This window comes from Cajanus cajan, chromosome 1 (assembly GCF_000230855.2).
Source record: "Cajanus cajan strain Asha chromosome 1, NIPB_CcT2T_4, whole genome shotgun sequence".
In the NCBI taxonomy this organism is placed as follows: Eukaryota; Viridiplantae; Streptophyta; class Magnoliopsida; order Fabales; family Fabaceae; genus Cajanus; species Cajanus cajan.
Genome location: NC_138517.1, coordinates 87,556,422 through 87,579,487, shown reverse-complemented (window position 1 = coordinate 87,579,487; position 23,066 = coordinate 87,556,422). Strand labels below are relative to the sequence as shown.

Genomic DNA, 23,066 nt, shown 5'->3' with positions numbered 1-23,066 from the left:
GACACCAGGATCAATGTTAGGCTAAAAATTTGCATAAATTCTATATCATGATTTTGATGGTGGTTCAAATGAAGAAAAAAAAAGTTTGTGCATCTTGTCTTAACCAGAAAATAAAAACATATACATAATATAACACATCTAATATTGATTAAAATTTATTGACAAAACATAGGCCGGTCTCTAATTCATATCACAGGAAAACTCTGTCAAGCCCAATAAATGATTCACGCAAAAGGCCCAGCCCACTAATATAGAGCCCAGCCCAGCCACACGACTCCAGTAATTAAAAGACTCTGTGAATTAGGGTTTCTCACTCATCTTCCTGCTCTCTGAGCTCTCCGATTTATCACCTCCAAGAGCCAATGGGAAAATCCTTCGACGTGGGAGCGGTACCCTTCAACGCCGACGGCTGGGGTCCGCCGGACGCCGCCGCAGGAGGGACGAACAATAACCTCCCTCTCAACGTCCCCTTCGCCCCCTTCTCCCGCTCCGACAAACTGGGCCGCATCGCCGACTGGACCCGCAACTTCAACAACCCGGCCCGGTCCAAGAACCCGGCCGACTCCGTCTTCGACTTCACCAACGACGACTCCTTCCCGGCCTCGGCCGACGACGACGCCTCCTTCCGCCTTGTCGACGGCAAGCCCCCGCCGCGGCCGAAGTTCGGTCCTAGGTGGCGCTTCCAGCAGCAGCGGCAGCTCCCGCAGCGGCGCGACGAGGAAGTGGAGGCTCGCAAGCGCGAAGCCGAGAAGGACCGTGCGCGACGCGATCGGCTCTACCACATGAACCGGTCAAACCCTAACCAGCAGCGGCGCGAAGCGGCGGTGTTCAAATCCTCCGTTGACATCCAACCCGAGTGGAACATGCACGACCAGATCCCCTTCTCCACCTTCTCCAAACTCTCCTTCACCGTCCCTGAGCCCGAGGATCTTCTCCTCTGCGGCGCCCTCGAGTACTACGACCGCTCCTACGACCGCATAACCCCCAAAAACGAGCGCCGCCTCGAGCGTTTCAAGAATCGCAACTTCTTCAAAGTCACTACCACCGATGACCCCGTCATCCGCCGACTCGCCAACGAGGACAAAGCCACCGTCTTCGCCACCGACACTATCCTCTCCACCCTCATGTGCGCTCCCAGGTCTGTTTATTCATGGGACATTGTCGTCCAGCGTGTCGGGAACAAGCTCTTCTTCGACAAGCGCGATGGGTCGCAGCTTGACTTGCTCTCCGTCCACGAGACCTCGCAGGAGCCCTTGCCGGAGGCCAAGGATGACATTAACTCCGCTCATTCTCTCAGCGTCGAGGCTGCTTATATCAACCAGAATTTCTCGCAGCAGGTTCTGATTAGGGACGGGAATAAGGTCACTCTTGATGAGGCTAATCCTTTTGCTAATGAAGGGGAGGAGGTCGCTTCCGTTGCTTATAGGTATCGTAGGTGGAAGCTTGATGATGATATGTATCTTGTTGCCAGGTGTGAGGTGCATAGTGTGGTTGATGTGAATAAGCAGAGGTCGTTCCTTACTTTGAATGCTTTGAATGAGTTTGATCCTAAGTATTCTGGTGTGGATTGGAGGCAGAAGTTGGAGACTCAGAGGGGTGCTGTGTTGGCCACTGAGCTTAAGAATAATGCGAATAAGTTGGCTAAGTGGACTGCTCAGGCTCTGTTGGCCAGTGCGGATATGATGAAGTTGGGTTATGTGTCGAGGATTCATCCCCGTGATCATTTTAATCATGTGATTTTGGCTGTGGTGGGGTATAAGCCAAGGGACTTTGCGGCGCAGATTAATTTGAACACCGCGAATATGTGGGGGATTGTCAAGTCTATTGTGGATTTGTGTATGAAATTGAATGAGGGGAAATATGTGCTTGTGAAGGATCCTTCTAAGCCTCAGGTTAGGATTTATGAGGTTCCAGCGGATGCTTTTGAGAATGACTATGTGGAGGAGCCACTTCCGGAGGAGGAACAAGTTCAGCCTCCGGCGGAAGGTGCCGAGGGAGGAGAGGCAGCTGCTACCACTAATGACGTGGAAGATAAGCCTGTAGATGATAAAGCGACTTAAAAGGTAAGTGTATTGAATCCAGCTCGTACTCTTGTTGGTTTCATTATTGTTATTGTAGATGATTGTATTTTTTTGTCTATTGTTTCTCTCTTGTGTGTGTGCACCTCACCCCCTCCCCGGTGAGGGGTGTTTATGAAAATGGGAATGTGTTATTACTTATTTATTTGTCATTTGTCTCTCATTCCGTGTTTATATTTTTGAATTGTTTTGCTTGTTAAGATGGCCTAACATAATGACATCTTGTTAGGGGTGTTCGTGCATTGGATATTTGAAATATCCAAACCAAACTGATCCATTTTATAAAGTGGATCGGTTAATTGATCACTATTTTATAAAGTGGATTTGTTTGGTTTTTTAAAAATATGGATTGATTTTTTTTATTGGATTTATTCGGTGCAGTTACTCACTTTATATCCATGTATTGGTCGGTTTTTTTAGAAGAATCAAACTGAACTTATCCACTTTGTAAAGATGGATCAGGTAACCGAATCAATTTTGTTCAGATTTTTTCTCAAACTGGATTGGTTCGGATTGGTTTAGATTTTTTGCACACTCGTAAATCTTGTGATCGATGCATAAGATCTCACCTTAGTGTGGCTTTTTGTTGTTGCTTGTTACAATGTCACTGTGTATATTATTGTTTTTGGGGTCATAGTCATGCTTTCCTTTACGATTGTTTAGGGTGGGATTCGGTTGTTCATGTTTGTCTCAATTCCAAACCTTGTTAAATGATTGTGGTTTCAGTGCCAAGTGCATAAATTATTGTTTTTGTAACTTTCAAGTATCCGTTGGTTTATTGGCTGTTGTTGTTCTGACTTCTGAGAATAGATGTTCAATGATAATTTTAATAGCCTCTCAGTTATTAGATAATTGTGAACTGCATTTAAAAGTCAGAAGTGGCTTGCTCAACAAAATAAGACTACAACTGAATCCTAGATCTTTAAATTCCCTGAATTTCAAACTGATATTCTTTACGTAGTTGAGGGACCTTTGTGATTTTTGTTACTGGAGCTCATATCTGTGTACCTGTGCTCTTTGATTGGATAGTAGAAGATATGGGTTGTGCAATCTAATATACCTCGATCATTTTATTAACAACATAACTTTATGCTTCAGGATCACCTGCATCCGGTATGGGTGTTTTTCCTTTCCTTAATTTTAACTTGCTAGTGTAAAAGATTGCATACAATAATTTCCTATGCCTTGGCTATACTGTGCTTACAGTTTCCCTCCCATAATTTCCACCCTGATCCTGCCTTACAAGTTACAATAATTTTTACTAACATTTTTGTGTTCATCTTATCTGCAAAATCTTCCAATTTTCTACGTATTTTGTTTAGTGTGCATTCTCTTTTCTGATTTGTTATTGAATATAGAGAAGCCACGCTCAAAACCCATCCTGATAAGAGTCAAGAGCCTTACCTGGAATTGGGGTTCCTGTTCTTAGACCCTACCTGGCTGATGAGTCTTGGCACTCCAAATTGGTTTGTCTACACTAGGGTTAAGTCAAACCTGTTTCTATCACTTTGATACCACTCGAATTGATATGGGGTAGAATGTTCCTAGGATTGTTTTATGCTCATTGTGTTTTGGGTAATTTTTCAATCTTTTTTGTCCTCTGTACACCTATTATTTTAGCATTTTTTTCCCCACACTCTTGAGTGGGTGCTTTTTACTGTCTGAGGACCATGACTATTTAGATTTTCATCCTGGACATAAGGCCTAAGAAGACATGCCATGTAGTTATTAAAACTTTTTAAAACTAATAGGTTTTGCTGTCGATGGGTGTGAACTTGAAACTATCCATGATTTGTAGTGTTTCATTTAGAGCTAGAAAATGCTCAAAACACAGGTCATATGTTGGTGGGTTCATAAATCATAAACATTATTATGTGATCGCTAATAATAATCTAGTAGCATCATGTCTTATATATTATCATTTCATTGTGTGACTCGGTATCCGACATCCCTCTCTTTATGTATTTATTGGTGAGACGTTGTCATTTTGTATTAGGTTTTTAGTTCGTCAAGATATTAAGTGTCTGTAGGTCAGTGAACAATATGTGCAGTTTAATTAATGGTGACAAATGAATCCATTTATATATCATTCAATGGATTCATCTACAAGTAAATTCATCTAATCCATCTATTACAATAAAATTAAATAATGGATAAGATCCAATACATTCATTTAATTTTATGAACGGTTAGTGAACCATTATTTTTTCAATATTTATTGGATTACAATATGAGATATTTATTAGATTGTATTTTAAAAAGACTAATTTCACATTAAAAAAAAGTTGAGAATTTTTATATAAGAATGTAATGACTCATAAAAAGAAAAGAGAGAAATAAAATATTTTAAAAAATAAAAATAAGTTAATTTATAAAAGTTATTTTTATGGATGGATTGAGTATCCATCCATGAAAAACTTGTTAATGGATTGGGTGATTTTTTGTTTTAAATAGATTAGATTTTTATGTGAATTTTTAATAGATCTAAATAGATTAATAGGTTATTTTTATTCAATCCATTATATTCTGCATAAAAAATTATGTGTATCATGCATTTGTCACCTTACCTAAGTTTAATGTATGTACAGAAGTCATAATTTGGATCTTGCATTCTGATGACGTGAGTTTTTGGCTCGGGGCAGGTCAGTTGTTGCTGGAGTTGATGGCCGTTCATATGGGAGCAGATCGCACTTGAATCATTTTCATTTTCCCACTGTTTATATGTCGGTCAAAATTTTGCATTTTAACTTCGTGATGTTCCTTTTGGACCAAAAGTAACATGAGTTTTTTTTATGCTACAGCTGTTTATGATTTGCAGACCTTAGCATATTTAAAGTGGAATCACCAAATTGTATTACGTATTTGGACTCCAGGGCTATTAAGATAATTCATGAGTTTAATATTTTATTTTGCTTACTAATTTCCCTATTTGCCTAGAGTGATCATGAGATTCGGCAAAACATCAGTTTAGTGTATTATCATGCACTCTATAAATTTGAAAACGATAAAATTACTACGAAAAAAAATGCTTTGTTTCTTCTTTTTCTGTCTTCAAACATGCTTTATTTGTGATTCTGATTTTGGTTCGAGTTTCGCGTGGCCCTTTTAGTATTTGGTACTTGTCATACTTTAACATTGGACTATAATTAGGTTTATGTGATGAGTTTAGACGGTTTATGCAAGTCTCAATACGATTTTGAATTCATCGTGATTACTAAATTTAAATCCTATTCGATTAAATGATAATGATTTATTGAAATAATTTAAATTTTTTAATGTTATGAAGGCTTATATATTTTGTTTAAACGTTATGAAAATAATAAGAATGTTTGTTTAATGTAAAATATTATTTAGTAAGCTAACAAGTTTTATTATCAACACAAATGATTTGATTTTTTTTTTTTTTGAAAAGTGGAATGAATTCATTTTAAACAAACTATGCTTAGTTTTTATATATATTAAATTACAAAAATTATGTAAAATGGCTTAGGATAGATTTTTTTATGGGTTGCGGTTACACTGATAGTAACCGAGTTTGAATGGCTTAAGATAAATATTTTTTCATTGGTTGAGGTTACTATATTAACCGAGTTTGAATCTATGATTTGTGTATAAGATAAATGTTTAAGCGTAAATTTTCAAAAAAAAAAAAAAAAAACGAAATGCGAGGTCATCCAATTGAAATTTAAATGGGTAATTACTTGGCAAATTTTTACAATAAATAACTGAAAAAAAGTGTACCATCGAAATTAGTTCATGCATTTGTTGAAGAAATATAGCTATGCATTTTTGTTGAAGAATAACATTTTTTATTATTATTGAAGAATAACATCTAAAACTCCTTTCTTATAAGATACTTATTTAATTTATATAGAAAGAAATTTCTCATCCAAGTACTCTAAATACTTTACCCTTTTCTGCCTTACATCAGCATGATTTGTTAAGTTGTGTATTTTAAAGATTCAATTCATATCGATTCCCTTGGCCATATAGGTGGAGAAAATGCAATTAGGAAGACATAAGGTATGTGAGAGATTATAATCTCTAAGCTCAGCTATTTATTTTAGAAAAAAGTTATTTGTAAATAAAAGAGACAATAACATAAGTTTATAATCATTTTTTTTTAAAATATAAGTTGATTTTGTGAATGTTAAAACTTTGAAGTTTGTGATTATTTTTTAATAAATTTTTTTTTTAAGTTGATTGACTATAAAAACTAATGTTTTGTTGTATTTAAATGAAACTAAATATTTTATAATTATTTTTTAGTCAACTTTTTTTTTTGGTACAATTGTTTTTTAGTTAACTTACTCAAATAAAATCTTATTTTAATTATAATTGATAATAATAATAATAATTAATTATTCATATGATTCAGTATTAAAATAAATTTTTTTACTGTTTTTCAAACTCAACTTTAGACAGCAAAAATGATAATACATTTATTTAAGCACAAGAGCAGAGAATATGAATATGAGATACATACGGATATGTCATATAAATAGGGGAAAAAATGACATATTCAAGATGATGAGAATGTATGCTTTCTTAATTATTTCTCATACACCCTTATAAATATTATAAAAATCTCGGTTAGGATTGAGTTTGGATAAATTTATTATATGATCGAATTGGAATTTAATGGATTAGATTATTAAGTTTGTGTAATTTTTTTAAAAAAATCAAAAACAACTCAATCTAATCACGATTTGATCAATTCAGTCAACATAATTAAAGTTATTTATATTTATAAAATTTAAATATTTTAAAATAAATGTAAATTATTTGATACTTTGCTGTAAATACTATGTTACTAATTAATAAAGTAAACAATGATATAGACTAAATTCCAAAGCAAAATTATTGATTTGTTATATTATTATCAACTCAAACAACCTATATTAATTAATATAGAATAAAATTTAAAATAAATATATTCTATTTTATTATATTATCAATATAAAAATACAACTTCTTATTACAATAACGAGTATTATTTTAAACAAGTAATCAACCAAATATATTATTATTATTATATAACTGGATTTGATCGGATTACAAGTTGAAAATATAAAACATATTATCTAACTCATATAGTATTGAGTTTTAAGTGATTTGAATTTAACCTAACATAAACACTAAAAAATTTATTTAAATTGATTAGACGGATTTGAATCAGTTTGAATTCATAAATTTCTCATATCCACTTCCACCCGTATAAATACCATAACTTGTACCATCAACCCTCCTCACTCCACACAAGCAACCTCAAATCTTATTTACTTCTCTATCTAGTCATGGTTTTGCAAGCAAAGAGTTCAATTGTGACACCCTTACTACCCCAACACATATACTGTAACTTTACAAATAAATGTTTAAATTTCGGTAAAAAGGGTTCACATGAGAAACTTCAAAAATCGTTCTTCAATAACCACAATATTAAAGATTTAGAAAATGAAACACAAAAGTTTATAAATTATTTTCAAAATGATATTTACAATTCCAAATCCATATAAAAGTTCTGTCCTAAAAGTCCTCTGCCCCGATGTCACAATATCAGAGCATACCCCCAATTTAACTGTTGGCATTCTAGATGTCACTCGCAGCCGGATCTTCCTCACCTAAAACATCCACAAAATTGTACGGTGAGAAAAGAAAACATCTATATGTAAAGTACATACAAACACACAACATATCATCTCATTATAACTCGATACTTAACAAAATATTCATAAACATTTCAATGTATCATAACTTTATCAATCGCGCATCATCATCAAGTCACAATTCGCAATCACAACAATCATCAAAAATCTTGCAATCAACCCTATGCCAAGGTCACGCCTATAGCATCTCTTGCCCAAGGTCGTGCCACCCCCGACATAAGTATTAATTGTCTCACACATCCCACCCTATGCCAAGGGTACACTCGTCCCAGAAATATCACCTACCCAGGGTTCGTATCATCCCTAATCATCCAGGGGTACGCTCGTCCCTGAAGCATCACCTACCCAGGGTTCGTATAATCCCTGATCATCCAGGAGTACGCTTGTCCCTAAAGCGCTCGTCCCTGAATCATCACCTACCTAGGGTTCGTATCATCCCTGATCATCCAGGAGTACGCTCGTCCCTGAAGCATCACTGTAGTAACCCAATTTCGTCCGGAAAATGTCAATTTTTGTTTTAAAAAAAATATATATATATATAGCAAAAAAGGTATATTTTTAAAAAAATAAAAATAAAAATAAAAAAAAATAAAAAAAAAATAAAATAAAAAATGTGAACAGTAATTTCGGTGTGAATAGTATTTCCGTGAGTGAATAGTATTTTGTACTGTTCATGAATAGTATTTTCGTGAGTGAATAGTATTTTTTACTGTTCATGAATAGTATTTTCGTGAGTGAATAGTACCTGAATAGTAACTTTGTAATTCCTATAAATAGAGGGAGGGAGTGAAAGAAAAAAAGGAGAGAGGAGAGGGAGAGAGAGAGAGAAAAAAAAAGAGAAAGAGAGGGAGAGAGAGAGAAAGAGAGAGGAGGTTCTGCCCTAGTTCCGATCCCTAAGAGAGGAGGAGGTTCTGCCCGAAGTTTCTGTTTATCCAGAGGCTAGTAGCTGAAAGAGGAAATAGAGAGAAAGGGAGGGAGATCCGTGGTGGAAGTCACGTTCATCATCTCTTGTGTACAGTTCTATTTGTCATACTCTCCATTTAAATATCTAAGACATTTTTAATAATCAATTTCAAGTTTATTATTCCAAAATATTCATTGAATGGAAGGCTGAGCCTCCTATTAATTTATGAATTGTAATCATGTTTAGATGGAAGGCCGAGCCTCCTTATTTTCTCTTATCCTCTGTTATTTCCTTTTAAGCTTTCTACTTTACTCTATTTATCTTTAATTTCGTCTAAAACCTCATAACAATCTCTAGCAATAATTATAATTAAAATTTCATTGAATTGACTTTGGTGTACACCTTAGTTAATTTTATATTTTTAAGATGAATGAGCTGCGACAGTTCAAGAATCCTATATTTAACAAAAATAAAATTTAATTAAAAAATATCAACACACAAACATTTTCTACAAAGAACTACGTAACTCTGATTCTTCATTGCACATGAAGATACGTAGGAGCAAGAACTAAATCTTGTCGAGCCAAAAAAATAAAAAATATATTATCCTCCTTTTTATATAACAATAATAATTTTAACCTTTTTTCAATGCATAATTTAAATTAATTAAATAAAATATATTTGATAATTTTAGTGAGATAAATATTTTATAAATTATGAATAATTAGTTTAATTAATTAAAGGTAATCGTCTTAGGACGAACGTTGTGAGGTGCTAATACCTTCCTCATACGTAATTGACTCCCGAACTCAAATTTGGTTTTCGTAGACTATTTTCTATTTTATGGTTTTTCCAATGTTTTTTCCGTAAAAAATAACATTGGTGGCGACTCCTCTTTTCCAATTTATTTTTCGCCGTCCCGTCGCGACCGAGGTTGCTACAGATGGCGACTCCGCTGGGGACTATTTTTGAGAGTCAAGCCTATAATAATTAGTTAAACTAATTAATAATTTTTTTAAAATGTTTATCTCACTTTTTATTTTATTTTTTGTTTATGTTCCTTATTTGTTGTTTGTCTTATATGCATGAATTATATAAATATGTGTTGTGGAATTTGAACTTTAGGATAGAAGAATTTTATTTTCTATATCATATGTGCTGTGTTTTGTAGATTGGATAGTGTAGGATTGCTCCCTTCACACACTTCACTTACACAATTTCACACACGTTTATGAGTGGGGTCCTATGCCCGGACTTGAGTGCAACTTAGGATAGTAAGAGGTTGAGTAGTAGTAACCTTCTTGATGAACATCTTGTTTGGTTATTATGAAGGTCTCACTTAGAGTTTGATCATTTCAAGGGTATTATCACCTCTAATAGTTTACCTATTATTGTGACTAATATCCTAAGAAGGGTTATTGGCTCTAGGAACCTGTTTTAGAACTATAGTCCCACCCTTTTGAGAGGAACACGTGTTAGTAGTCCATAGAGTTTTCAACTTAAGGATGTCCTTATTAAGTATCACAGGAGCAATATTCTACCTTTACGTTCGAATGACGCAAAAAAAAAAAAGAATTTTATTCATTTCATAATACACATCATACATTTTTTTGACTTTTATCATATCTCACGCATCTTCAATATAACATTCATCACCACAAAACTATTCATGCATGCATGCATTCATCTACATTTCATAATTCATTCATGACATACATTTTACATCTTTGCATAAATTTTTTTTTATGAAATCATGCATACAACTTTAAAAGATTGCAATTGTGATCATCATTGACACTTGTTTCTAAAAAATGAATACAGTTCTCTCTTGCATAATTCAAAGTAAGATCATTATTCCATTTGAACATTTAGTCTAAAATGTATCTCATAACATTCAATATTTTTATAATCTCCCATGACATTCACGCATAAGCATTATTTATATTAAGTAATCATGTTAGGTATATTCATCAACATATCCATCGTCTTTTCTTATCATTCTCCATAATTGCATTCATTCTCATTTCATCATCCCGAATCAAATGCATTTGTTTCTCTAAAAAACAAAAAAAAAAACTAAAAGAAAAAACAAAAAAACATTTTTTTCATTTCAAATTCTTCACTCCAACATTTTTCTTTTATACATGCATTTCATAGTAAAATAAAGGTCTAATTGATTGCTCATTCATGTCATTTTTTAAAAAAAAACATAACAACTATCTAATTTGATTATTTTCTTTTAAAGAGGATGTTAAGCAACAAATTTATGCAATGTCTAAAAAAAAGGGAAACAAAGAAAAATGGGGAATAACATGAAATTATTGTTCTCACTTACATTTAATTCTCAACCGAGAAGATGAGTTCTTTGACAATTTAACTTGTCAATTGACATGATTTTAAAACCATTGTTAACCTTTTGAAGTATTTATTTCATTAACTTGCATAACAAGTTGTGTTGTTATCTTCATTGTCATAAATTGTCTTTGTCCCATTACATCTCATAGTTTCCTCATTATTCTTTCAAAAATAAAGAATTTGTCCTCATAAAAAGTCAAGTCTATTAGATGATTCTCAATTAGCAAGTTTGGCAAAAATTTGAAGATTTCTTATCGGGACAAATTTATCATTTTTATGAGTATCTGGCCCACCAACTACCACATTTAATGGAGACAAGTCTTATGAGCAAAAAAAAAGAGTGAAAAATGTAAAGTCCGTTAGACTGAAAACCCAAAAGGGCGGTCTAAGCAAAAGTTAGGACAAACAAAAAAAAAAAGAAAAAAAGAAAAGGAGGAACATGGAGTTCATTAAGTTTTGTCTTAGGATTAACCTTTAAAAAATAAGTAGTCAAGATTTGAAATGATGTACGACCATCACTTGTCACCCAAATTTGAGCCTAAAAGTGAAAATTTTCTTCAATTACCTCAAAAATTACTTCAAACAAGGCTCACCTCAAAACAGGGACAACACAATGGTCCTATTTAATTCAGCTTGTTTATGATACCATCAAAACAATGAAAAGGAAAAGAAGAGAAATGAACCAAAGGCATAAAAAAGGAATTGTTTTATCCTTGATGTTATTGGTTAAGATAGCTTCTTATGCTAGTGTGACAAGTAATGTGGTGGTTAAGTTCATCAAAATTCAACATCACAATCCTTCACCATATTGTCCTAAGATGAATGGGGCAATAGAAGCGGCAAATAAGAATATAAAGAAGATTATTCAGAAAATGGTGGTTGCCTACAGGATTTAGCATGAAATGCTCTTTTTTGCTCTGCACGGATATCACATTTTTGTTCGCACCTCTACTGGGGCAACTCCGTATTCTCTGGAAGCAGTCCTTTCTATTGAGGTCGAGATACCTTCTCTGAGAGTATTGGCCGAAAGCAAACTTGAGGAAGCATAATGAGTTTAGGCTCGCTATGATCAGTTGAACCTAATTGAAGAGAAGAGATTGAATGTCTTGTATCATGGTCAATGATATCAAAAAAGGATCAAGAGAGCTTTTGCCAAAAAGGTTTGCCCGCAAGAGTTTCTAGAAAGAGATGTGGTATTGAAGATCTTACCACCTCAAAAAGATTATAGAGGGAAGTTGACGGGAAGATCTATTGAACCCAATAAACTCTAATGCAGCCAAGAAATTCTATGCAAAATAATAACAAAAATAAAAAGCTCGCTATGCTGAAAACCTGGAAAGGCAGCTTAGGCAAAATTTAGAGCGACCTGCTAGGCTAAAAACTCGAAAAGAACAGTCTAGGCAAAAGTTAAGGTCTAAAAAAAATGAAAATAAATAAAAGAAACAAGAGCTCGCTAGGCTGAAAACCTCAAAAAGGCGGCCTAGGCAAAAGTTAGAGCAACCTGGTAGGCTGCAAACTCCAAAAGAAAAACCTAGGTAAAAGCTGGGGTGAAAAAAAAGAGGGGCGAAGAAAAGAAACTGAAAAAGCATTGAAGCCAACACTATAGCAAAGATCCTTGTTTCGAATAACCTCCAAACACACATTTGGGCCTTTGTATCTTTTCTTTCATATCCATCTCACCGACCAGTGTTACAATCTGATAAAGTCTATACAGATCAAAAATTGGTTGCTTCTTTTTTTAAGTTTAGTCTTAAGACAAAACAATTGAACTCATCTATCATTGTTAACAAGATTGCTCCAAAAAAAAAAAATACAAATGTTCGTAAGACTTGTATATCCATTACATCATGGAGAGAAACAAACATCCAGTGCAAAATCTTCTATTCATCGATGTTCATTCATTACTACACTCAATAATTATGAGAATCATTCAAAATGATAGATTGGGAACAAATCACAAGTCATGCCCTCCTTTAACTCCCCCTTACCCAATTAAATGAGACATTTGTTTTATGTCTTATTTCTCCATCAATTCATACATCAATATTATTTCCTTGAGTCAGAAAAGAAGGCAATCACATTCATCATTGTCTCCTACTCTACCCCTTCCTTTCAAAACTAAATTGGGACAACCACTTCACACTGGGGCGAAGGATCTCATTGTCATTTCATCACCTTAACTTTCAATTGGAATAATTGTCTAGTCCAACTTTGTTCCCTATTTCTTCATAAATTGGGGCAACTCAAAGTACTCCTTTTATACCGGGACAAGTTGTCAACTATCATCACATTTTCATTCCAACCATATGATCCATGTGTCTCAAGTTTAATCAAGTCAATGCCTGTATCATCCATATTCCACCATTCTAAATACGGGTGATCCTTCCCATATGTGTCACTGTTTGATTCTATCCACTAAAGTCTAAAGTGATGTAAATCATTTGTCTCACTTGTTCAAAGTCCAAGTTAGTCCAAATCCTTCCAGTTTTCACTCCTTTAATTTGACATCAAACTGGGACAATTGCTCAATCTCTTGTTTCCATCAAGTTCTCAATTTTTGTCATATCTTGGGATCGTTTGCTCTATTTTCTCTACATCAAAACAAATTCACGTTCAAATATCCTTTTTGAATAGCATTCCAAAAAAATCATCTATCATTGTTATGCATGTTGGTTAAATGATGTTTCAAAAGGAATGACAAGGTGGTGATAATCACTTGATTGACAAGTTAGGCCAAATGAGTCTCACTTGATTCTAGGTGGGATAAGTTTGAAAAGATAAATTGTGAGATCATTTTTCAAAGAAGAAAAGAACATGATTTCATGGATTTGAAAAAATGAAAAAAAAAGGGTGAATAATTGAGGCACAAAAAGGGCTTTGCATGGATTTGCTTTCTCTAAAGAAAATATTCATTTTTATGATTTTCTAAAAAAAAAACAAAAATAAAAACAAAAACAAAAACAAACAAAAAAACAAACAAAAAAACAAACAAAAAAAAGAAGAAAAAAACAAAAATTGAAATGTGTCTATGACACCTCATAAGAATCCAAACACCGAATCAAGCATTACATCATTTGTATTAATATGTTTGAAGTGTTCGTTCATGTCCAATTCTCACTTGGCATCCACTTTGTTTGCATCAAAGTTTGGTACTTTCCTAATACATGCATTCAAATTCATCACTTGCATATAAAGTCTCGCACTTGTCCGACATCTATATCATCTACGTTTGAGTTTGGCACATGTTTGACATTCATTACATCATAGTTTGATACACCCATTCAAATCCAATACTTGTCCAACATCCATATTGTTCACATTAATGTCTAATACTTTGTTTAACACATTCATTCAAGCCCAATGCATACTTGTCATTTGCATCACCAAAAGTTTGGTCCATCCCTAACTCATGCATTCAAGTTCAATACATGCTTAGCATCCACAACATTTGTACCAAAGTTCGGTACTTATCATCCACATGTAATCAAGTAATGTACTTGCATACCACATGCATTGAAGTTTATTTTACTTGGCATCAACATTGTTTCTATCAAAATTCTCACTCTTTAATGTTTCGGGTCCCCGCGCCCATGTTTTTAATATTTTGGGTCCCCGCGCCCATGTTTTTAATATTTCGGGTCCCCGCGCCCATGTTTTTAATTTTTAAGCCTCTATGTTCACTCTTTTACTTTTTAAGCCTCTATGTTCACTCTTTTAAAGTTCCAAGCCTCTATCAATATTTCGAGTCCCTGCACTCACTCTCAATCTTTCGAGCCCCTGTGCTCATTTTATCAATGCTTGGGTCCCCGTACTCACTCTTTTAATCTTTCGAGCCGCTGTGCTCACTCTTTTAATTTTCAAGCCTCTATCAATCTTTCAAGCCTCCATGTGCTCACTCTTTTAATTTTCAAGTCTCTATCAATCTTTCGAGCCGCTGTGCTCACTCTTTTAAATTTTCAAGCCTCTATGCTCACTCTATCAATCTTTCGAGCCCATGTGCTCACTCTTTTAATTTTCAAGCACTCTATCATTCTTTCGAGCCCTTGTGTTCACTCTTTTAATTTTCAAGCCTCTATCAATCTTTCGAGCCTCCGTGCTCACTCTTTTAAGTTCCAAGCCTCTATCAATCCTTTGGGTCCCCGTACTCACTCTTTTAATCTTTCGAGCCGCTGTGCTCACTCTTTTAAATTTTCAAGCCTCTATGCTCACATATCAATCTTTCGAGCCGCTGTGCTCACTCTTTTAATTTTCAAACCTCTATGCTCACTCTATCAATCTTTTGAGTCCCGTGCTCATTCTTTTAATTTTCAAGCCTCTATGCTCACTCTATCAATCTTTCGAGCCCTCGCGCTCACTTTTTTAATGTTTTGAGCTCTCGCGCTCATGTTTTTTTAATGTTTTGAGCCCCCGCGCTCACCTTTTTAATCTTTTGAGTCCCGTGCTCATTCGTTTAATGTTTCGCGCCTTCATGCTCACTCTTTTAATGTTTTGAGTCCCCGCGCTCATGTCTTTTAATGTTTTGAGCTCTCGCGCTCATGTTTTTTTAATGTTTCGTGTTCCTCGCGCTCATGTTTCTTAATGTTTCAAGCTCAGGGACGAAATTGGTGTTTTCTTTACTTATATTTTACTATGATAATATGGAAACAAGATTTGTTTATATTATCTAGTAAAATTAAGTAAAGAGGGGCAACTGTAGTAACCCAATTTCGTCCGGAAAATGTCAATTTTTGTTTTAAAAAAAATATATATATATATAGCAAAAAAGGTATATTTTTAAAAAAATAAAAATAAAAATAAAAAAAAAATAAAAAAAAAATAAAATAAAAAATGTGAACAGTAATTTCGGTGTGAATAGTATTTCCGTGAGTGAATAGTATTTTGTACTGTTCATGAATAGTATTTTCGTGAGTGAATAGTATTTTTTACTGTTCATGAATAGTATTTTCGTGAGTGAATAGTACCTGAATAGTAACTTTGTAATTCCTATAAATAGAGGGAGGGAGTGAAAGAAAAAAAGGAGAGAGGAGAGGGAGAGAGAGAGAGAAAAAAAAAGAGAAAGAGAGGGAGAGAGAGAGAAAGAGAGAGGAGGTTCTGCCCTAGTTCCGATCCCTAAGAGAGGAGGAGGTTCTGCCCGAAGTTTCTGTTTATCCAGAGGCTAGTAGCTGAAAGAGGAAATAGAGAGAAAGGGAGGGAGATCCGTGGTGGAAGTCACGTTCATCATCTCTTGTGTACAGTTCTATTTGTCATACTCTCCATTTAAATATCTAAGACATTTTTAATAATCAATTTCAAGTTTATTATTCCAAAATATTCATTGAATGGAAGGCTGAGCCTCCTATTAATTTATGAATTGTAATCATGTTTAGATGGAAGGCCGAGCCTCCTTATTTTCTCTTATCCTCTGTTATTTCCTTTTAAGCTTTCTACTTTACTCTATTTATCTTTAATTTCGTCTAAAACCTCATAACAATCTCTAGCAATAATTATAATTAAAATTTCATTGAATTGACTTTGGTGTACACCTTAGTTAATTTTATATTTTTAAGATGAATGAGCTGCGACAGTTCAAGAATCCTATATTTAACAAAAATAAAATTTAATTAAAAAATATCAACACACAAACATTTTCTACAAAGAACTACGTAACTCTGATTCTTCATTGCACATGAAGATACGTAGGAGCAAGAACTAAATCTTGTCGAGCCAAAAAAATAAAAAATATATTATCCTCCTTTTTATATAACAATAATAATTTTAACCTTTTTTCAATGCATAATTTAAATTAATTAAATAAAATATATTTGATAATTTTAGTGAGATAAATATTTTATAAATTATGAATAATTAGTTTAATTAATTAAAGGTAATCGTCTTAGGACGAACGTTGTGAGGTGCTAATACCTTCCTCATACGTAATTGACTCCCGAACTCAAATTTGGTTTTCGTAGACTATTTTCTATTTTATGGTTTTTCCAATGTTTTTTCCGTAAAAAATAACATTGGTGGCGACTCCTCTTTTCCAATTTATTTTTCGCCGTCCCGTCGCGACCGAGGTTGCTACAATCACCTACCCAGGGTTCGTATCATCCCTGATCATCTAGGAGTACGCTCGTCCCTGAAGCATCACCTACCCAGGGTTCGTATCATCCCTGATCATCCAGGAGTACGCTCGTCCCTGAAGCATCATCTACTCAGGGTTCGTATCATCCCCGATCATTCGTGTAAGGGACCACAAACACATCGTAATCACATTCATACAACATCTCATCTCATATCACAATTACATACCACATATACAATTCCATATCACATACTCAACAAATAAGTCCAACAAAATAAGGGTTTACACACCCCTTAAGCAAATTCACATCTAGATCATCACTTCTTATCAATTAATATAACATTCATAGATTAATATAATAATTAATGAAATTACATATTTAACATAATCTTAACATAAATAGTAAAATCCCCAATTGTTCCAAAACCTAACTCACAGACACTTTTATACAATTTCGTTCTCTCTCCCAGATCATAATTCTTACAAATTAAATATATATTTCTAATCCTCAACACATACAGAATCTAATGGAATCATTAATTCCTCAAACAAAAATAATCCAATTTTTCCAAAACCTAACTTACAGGCACTTTTCTATAATTTCGTTCTCTCTTTCAAAGCATCATTTTTACAAATTAATCATATATTCGTAGTCCTAAATATATACAGAATAACATAAGACCAATAATTCTCCAAACAGAAATAATTATAAAATTACTCATAATCCTACGAGCTTCCTCGTCTACCCAATTCTCTCATGTAACTTTGCATACAAATAATCCCTTTTTCCCCCATACCTGGATAAACAGCAGTTAAACTAAAACAGGAATCTCTTGGTCTCCTCCTCTAAGTGCCCCTTGGTCTTCAGAGAGAAGAAGAGGGAAAGAAGAGAGAACAGAAGAGAATAGGAAGAGAGAATGAGAAAATGTGAGAAAATGAGAGGTGAGGGGCACTCTTTATAGGATTTCAGGTTCACCTACCAGAACGGCTCGTTCCAAAAATGGAACGGCCGTTCTGGACCCTTCGAAACTACGCAAAATTCTCAACTGGAACGGTCCGTTCCAAAACTAGAACAGTCCGTTCTCAATCCCAGCAGAACGACCCGTTCTCCCACCAGAACGACCCGTTCTTCAAACCAGAACGGCCCGTTCTACTTCTTCAATTTTGGGCATTTTTCTTATTCCGGAACGGCCCGTTTCACTTTTGAAACGGCCCGTTCTGAGCAATCAGTTGGGCCTCTGACCTAGCGATTTTGGGTTGTTACATCAATCTCTCATAACTTCTTTCTCACTAACTTGGCTTCTCTCTATGTCAGAAATTCACTTTCGAGGTAGAGATATACATTACAAAGTTAGTCATTAAGATTGTTGTAGTCGTTATATTTTATTGTTAGTATAAATAATCATTTTAACAAATATATTTTATATAAAATCTTTTTGAAATGCAAATTTAATGCATCCAATCATGTCACATAGGTTCCTTAATCTATAAATCATATTTTACACTATAAAGTGTACACATGCATTATATTTTGCCATCCTTTTTCTTAAGATCTTGTTAATTGGTTTCATCTTTGCTCGATCTCTTGATTTGTTTCTTTGGGTAATATATTTTATTTAAGCATGCATGGTTTTGGGTGATATAAGTTTAGGTCCATGTCAAAGGAGACAGCATACCAGAACATACACGACGAGCTTTTGCTTAATGTATGGATGAGTATATCCAGTAACAAATGAGTTACACGTACTCAATTCCAGTGAAATCTCACCTATCGAAATGTTTCAATTAACTGCCTTTGATGCATGGTTGGACTTCAAACATGGTATAATTTGAAATACTGTCAAATAAAGTTGAATGTCATTTTAAGTATGTTTGATCTTATTTTGTTTGACTAATCTATAGGAAACATGTTGTTTACTGTTATTGTTTCTTACCATGTCATAATTTTTCTTTATTATATATTTGTAAGTGTATATATATTTTTATATTGATTTTCAAATCAATGAAACACAAGGTTTCCTCATGTAGCAGGTTTCGTGTAGGTTATTCATCATGCAATTCCACCCTTTAGAAAAGTCTTTTTAAAAAAAAGCTATAACTTAAATTTATAAAATAGTCAAATATTTATTTATATAATATAATAAAAATAATATACATATTATATTATTAATAATATAATTAAATAAATAAATTTGTAATACAATAAATCAAATTATTTATATTGTTGATGTTTTCACTCACTTAATTGAGTACTTTATATTTCCTATTCATATTAAATCAAGAAATAGAAAATCTAGTAAATATATTTTGTTTGTTTTTTTCTTCATTATCATGGATGTTTATTTAGAATATTGTAAATAAGATATAGAAAATATTTAGAATTTTTATTTAATAAAATTATCTTCTTTCATTACACTTGTGCATGAATATACATTAGTGTACATATAGACTTTATATATATATTAAAAAAAATTAAATTTAATTGTTGGATCATTGAAATTTAATATAAAACATAATTTTTGAATACAGTAAATTAAAAATGTTTAATAAAACTCATTTATGGAATAAACGGATCCCTTCCTACACATATATATATATATATATGAGAGATTCGTTTACTCTAGGAGTAAGTCTATCTAAACTTACTTCATTCAATAATTCATATCCTATATTAAATTTTAATAATTCAACCGTTAAATTTAAAGTTCTTAATACACAGATTAAATTTATAAATTTTTTAAAATTTTGAAAATTATTTTATACTTTTTTTTCATTAATTTAAATGTTTATTATTATTATTATTATGAGAAAATGAATATGAGATTGTTATATGAATTGAAAAATCTAACTTATTATGGAGTTTGTTGAATTTTTTTTAAGGGGAGTTACCATTTTTTTTATATAAATGTGAATGATAATATAAGTACATTCAAACAAGACTTCTTCGGTCTCTATTAGTCAATGCCAAATATTAAACCCTTTTTGACTTTTTTATGTGTGACCACATCAAAGGTCCCACTTTTGATTATCTAAAATTCCTAAAATCGCCAATGGAACGTTACCATTTGGAATCCTTTATTCGTTCGACCCAACTCACACTATAGTCGCGTGTGTTTACTTCTTACAACTTCTAATCTATATATTCACTTTTATTATTTATATATATATATATATATATATATATATATATATATATATATATATATATATATATATAACTAATGCAAATAAAGGATAAGTAAAATATATTTCAATTTAAGAAATTATGTGTTAATTAGTATAATTCTCAAACAAATTAAATATTAATATTAAGACGGATATAGTAGTGAAAGATAAGTAAATGTATAATAATTTCTGTTTCATTTTTAATTAATATAATTCTAAAATAAACTTTATACATTGTAAAAGTATATTTAAAGATGATTTAATTTAAAGTTAATTACAATTGTAATCAACAGAATGAATTTAAAATTTTTAATAGGTAAGTTGATGACATATATCAAAATAAAATTAAACAATGTAGATTAATTAGACGATTGCTCATATGAAAAAAGATATTTTAAACATTGATTTTTATATTTTATGTTCAGTCATTGGATGTTTGTCAAATTCTTAAAAGAAACTCATCATTATACATTTTCATTGATAATGAAAAAAAAAAAAACTTACAGAAAAGGTATATATAACGTAATTTTTTGATTAATTTGGAGAGTTATATTGGTTATTGTAATAATTAAAGTGGAAAGTCCATTATTTTTTTTAAACAACAATACAATTGAATTATATTTGTGCAATAGATATTTCAATTAAAAAGAATTATTTTAAGGGAAAATATACTGTCACTTTAAGAAATCGTTTCCTCTCACATACAACAATTAAGTGGCCAAGTTTTCTCTTTTCTGGTTATATAGACTAAATGTGCGAAATTTTATTATATATTTTTTTCCCTTTAATTTGTTAAATAGCACTAGCAACATCCTTTTTTTTTCCAAGTTAATTTGATCTACTTTTTTTTTTCACATTTAAGTTATTATAAAATATAAACTTAATATCTACTTGAGAGATATTCATTCATCTCCATCAAAAAATTTACCTGTATTTAAAGAAAATTTTGCATGGATGAAAAAATATAACCTAAGTGAAGGATTTATAATAAGAGAAATATGAAAGAAAAAAAAAACTAACTTGCAATACAAACAAAAATAAAGTAGCGGTAGAATATGATTAGATATAAGTTATAAGTATTTTTTTGAAAAAATTTATTGAAAAAAGTTTTATATTTTTAATAAAAAGTTCTTAAAAAATACTTTATATTTGTTTTCAAATAGGCATGTGACTTATGTAACCATTAAAAAAAATATTCATGTGTTCTTCATTGTTATATATGAAAGCAAACAATTCTTTAAGGACAATGTTTCTTGCATTCAAGTATTGTTATCATTCTTTTTGTGAGCCTTCAAACAATACTCACACGTGTCACCTAGAAGGTAAATTTTTAAACATTATAAAAGAAGATGACAATGAGGAAATATAACATTATCTTATAGGCTAGGGTTTAGTTCGTGAAAGAAAACTTGTAATAAAAATAATGGAGAAAGATTTAGAAAAATGAAAATGCTTCTTTAATTTGAACGGTTAGAATTCCTCTATGAGCCTTCAAACATTACTCCCATGAGTCACCTACAAGGTTAGAGTTTGAAAACATTACTAAAAAAATATATCAATAAAGAAATAGAACATTACCTTAGAATCTATGTTTTGGTTCATGAACGAAAACATATGATATAAATAAAGGAAAAATATTTAGAAAAGGAATAAAGAATGATGTTATAAAATCAAAATAGATTGAAGTATAGCAGAAATATTGACAAAGTATGTCAAATTGAATTTCTTCTTTCTTAATTAATATGTCAATTTGAATTTTTTTTTCTTTTTTTTACATTATGGTGTCTTGAAATTAGAAAATGACATATCTTAAAATTTAATAATGGAGATTTTGAAAAGCATTAGAACAGGAATGAAAATAAGAAAGTATTATTACAAAAATAAAGTCAAACAATTTATTTTATACACTTTTATAAAAGTGAATAATAATTGATTGAGAATGTGACACCCTCTACTCCAACGTTAATACACAATAAATGTAAACAATAATTTCTTTTTCTTTTTGAGTAAATAAAATCTTTCATGTATAAAACAATTGTTTCAAATCTCATAAGGTAGAAGATTCACATTCGTAACTCATAAATCAGAAAAATTTAGATTAATTCCAGCAAAGGTGGCAGTGCCTCCTAGTTAGGAACTAATTTATAATTTTCAAATCATGTAATAAAAGAAATATGACAAAGATGTACATTTTGGTCTTTTCTCAAGAACGTTCAAAATTACACAAGAAGAGAAGATTACAGTTTTTTAAAACAATAACATTCAAAATAAGCCTAGCTATTACCAACATCCTCATGATGCTGATCACCTGCAACATAATTTAAACATATACAAAAACAACAAGGGAGTGAGAAACATCTCACTCAGTTTCAGGTGCAGAAATAAAGGTTAGATAGCACCCACACACACACAACAAATATAAGTCACAGATAAACAATACACATACATCATCAATATCACATATATACTCATTTATCATGCAATGATGTCATGAACTCGACTCATAAATGCATGCATGTGGCGCCATAAGGAAGTTTCACATATCACCACTGGTGACCCAAAGGTACACCTGGTTACATCACTGGTGATCCTAAGGTACACCTGGTTACATCACTGGTGACCCTAAGGTACACCTTGTTAGCAAGTTACATCGCTGGTGACCCCAAGGTACACCTCGTTAGCAAGTTACATCACTGGTGATCCCAAGGTACACCTCGTTAGCAAGTTACATCACTGGTATGCGGCCTCAGCGGCACACCTGGAGTAATATATGCATATGATGTATGTCACACATTCATTATTTCATTAACTCAACATTTAACTTATTACAGAATTTC

General features: G+C 32.5%; 1 protein-coding gene across 4 annotated transcripts; it reads left to right on the top strand.

Annotated features, from left to right (window-relative positions):
• The first annotated feature begins 309 nt into the window (after window positions 1-309).
• LOC109803445 (Eukaryotic translation initiation factor 3 subunit 7 (eIF-3)) lies at window positions 310-4,994 on the top strand. Of its 4 annotated transcripts, none has more exons than XR_003804565.2 (3): window positions 310-2,063; window positions 2,460-2,540; window positions 4,721-4,994. XR_003804565.2 is itself a non-coding variant. In XM_020365021.3 (2 exons), exon 1 carries the CDS (start codon window positions 363-365, stop codon window positions 2,058-2,060), a length of 1,698 nt encoding a protein of 565 aa, XP_020220610.1. In that variant the 5' UTR covers window positions 310-362; the 3' UTR covers window positions 2,061-2,063; window positions 4,721-4,994. The 4 variants fall into 4 exon arrangements, 2 of the variants coding, with proteins under 2 accessions (XP_020220610.1, XP_020220611.1); XR_003804564.2 differs by having other exon boundaries at window positions 4,667-4,994; XM_020365021.3 differs by lacking the exon at window positions 2,460-2,540.
• Window positions 4,995-23,066: the final 18,072 nt, after the last annotated feature.

What these genes read in the sequence shown, in the direction of transcription:
- LOC109803445 (XM_020365021.3), top strand. Translation starts at nt 363, where the DNA reads ATGGGAAAATCCTTCGACGTGGGAGCGGTACCCTTCAACGCCGACGGC.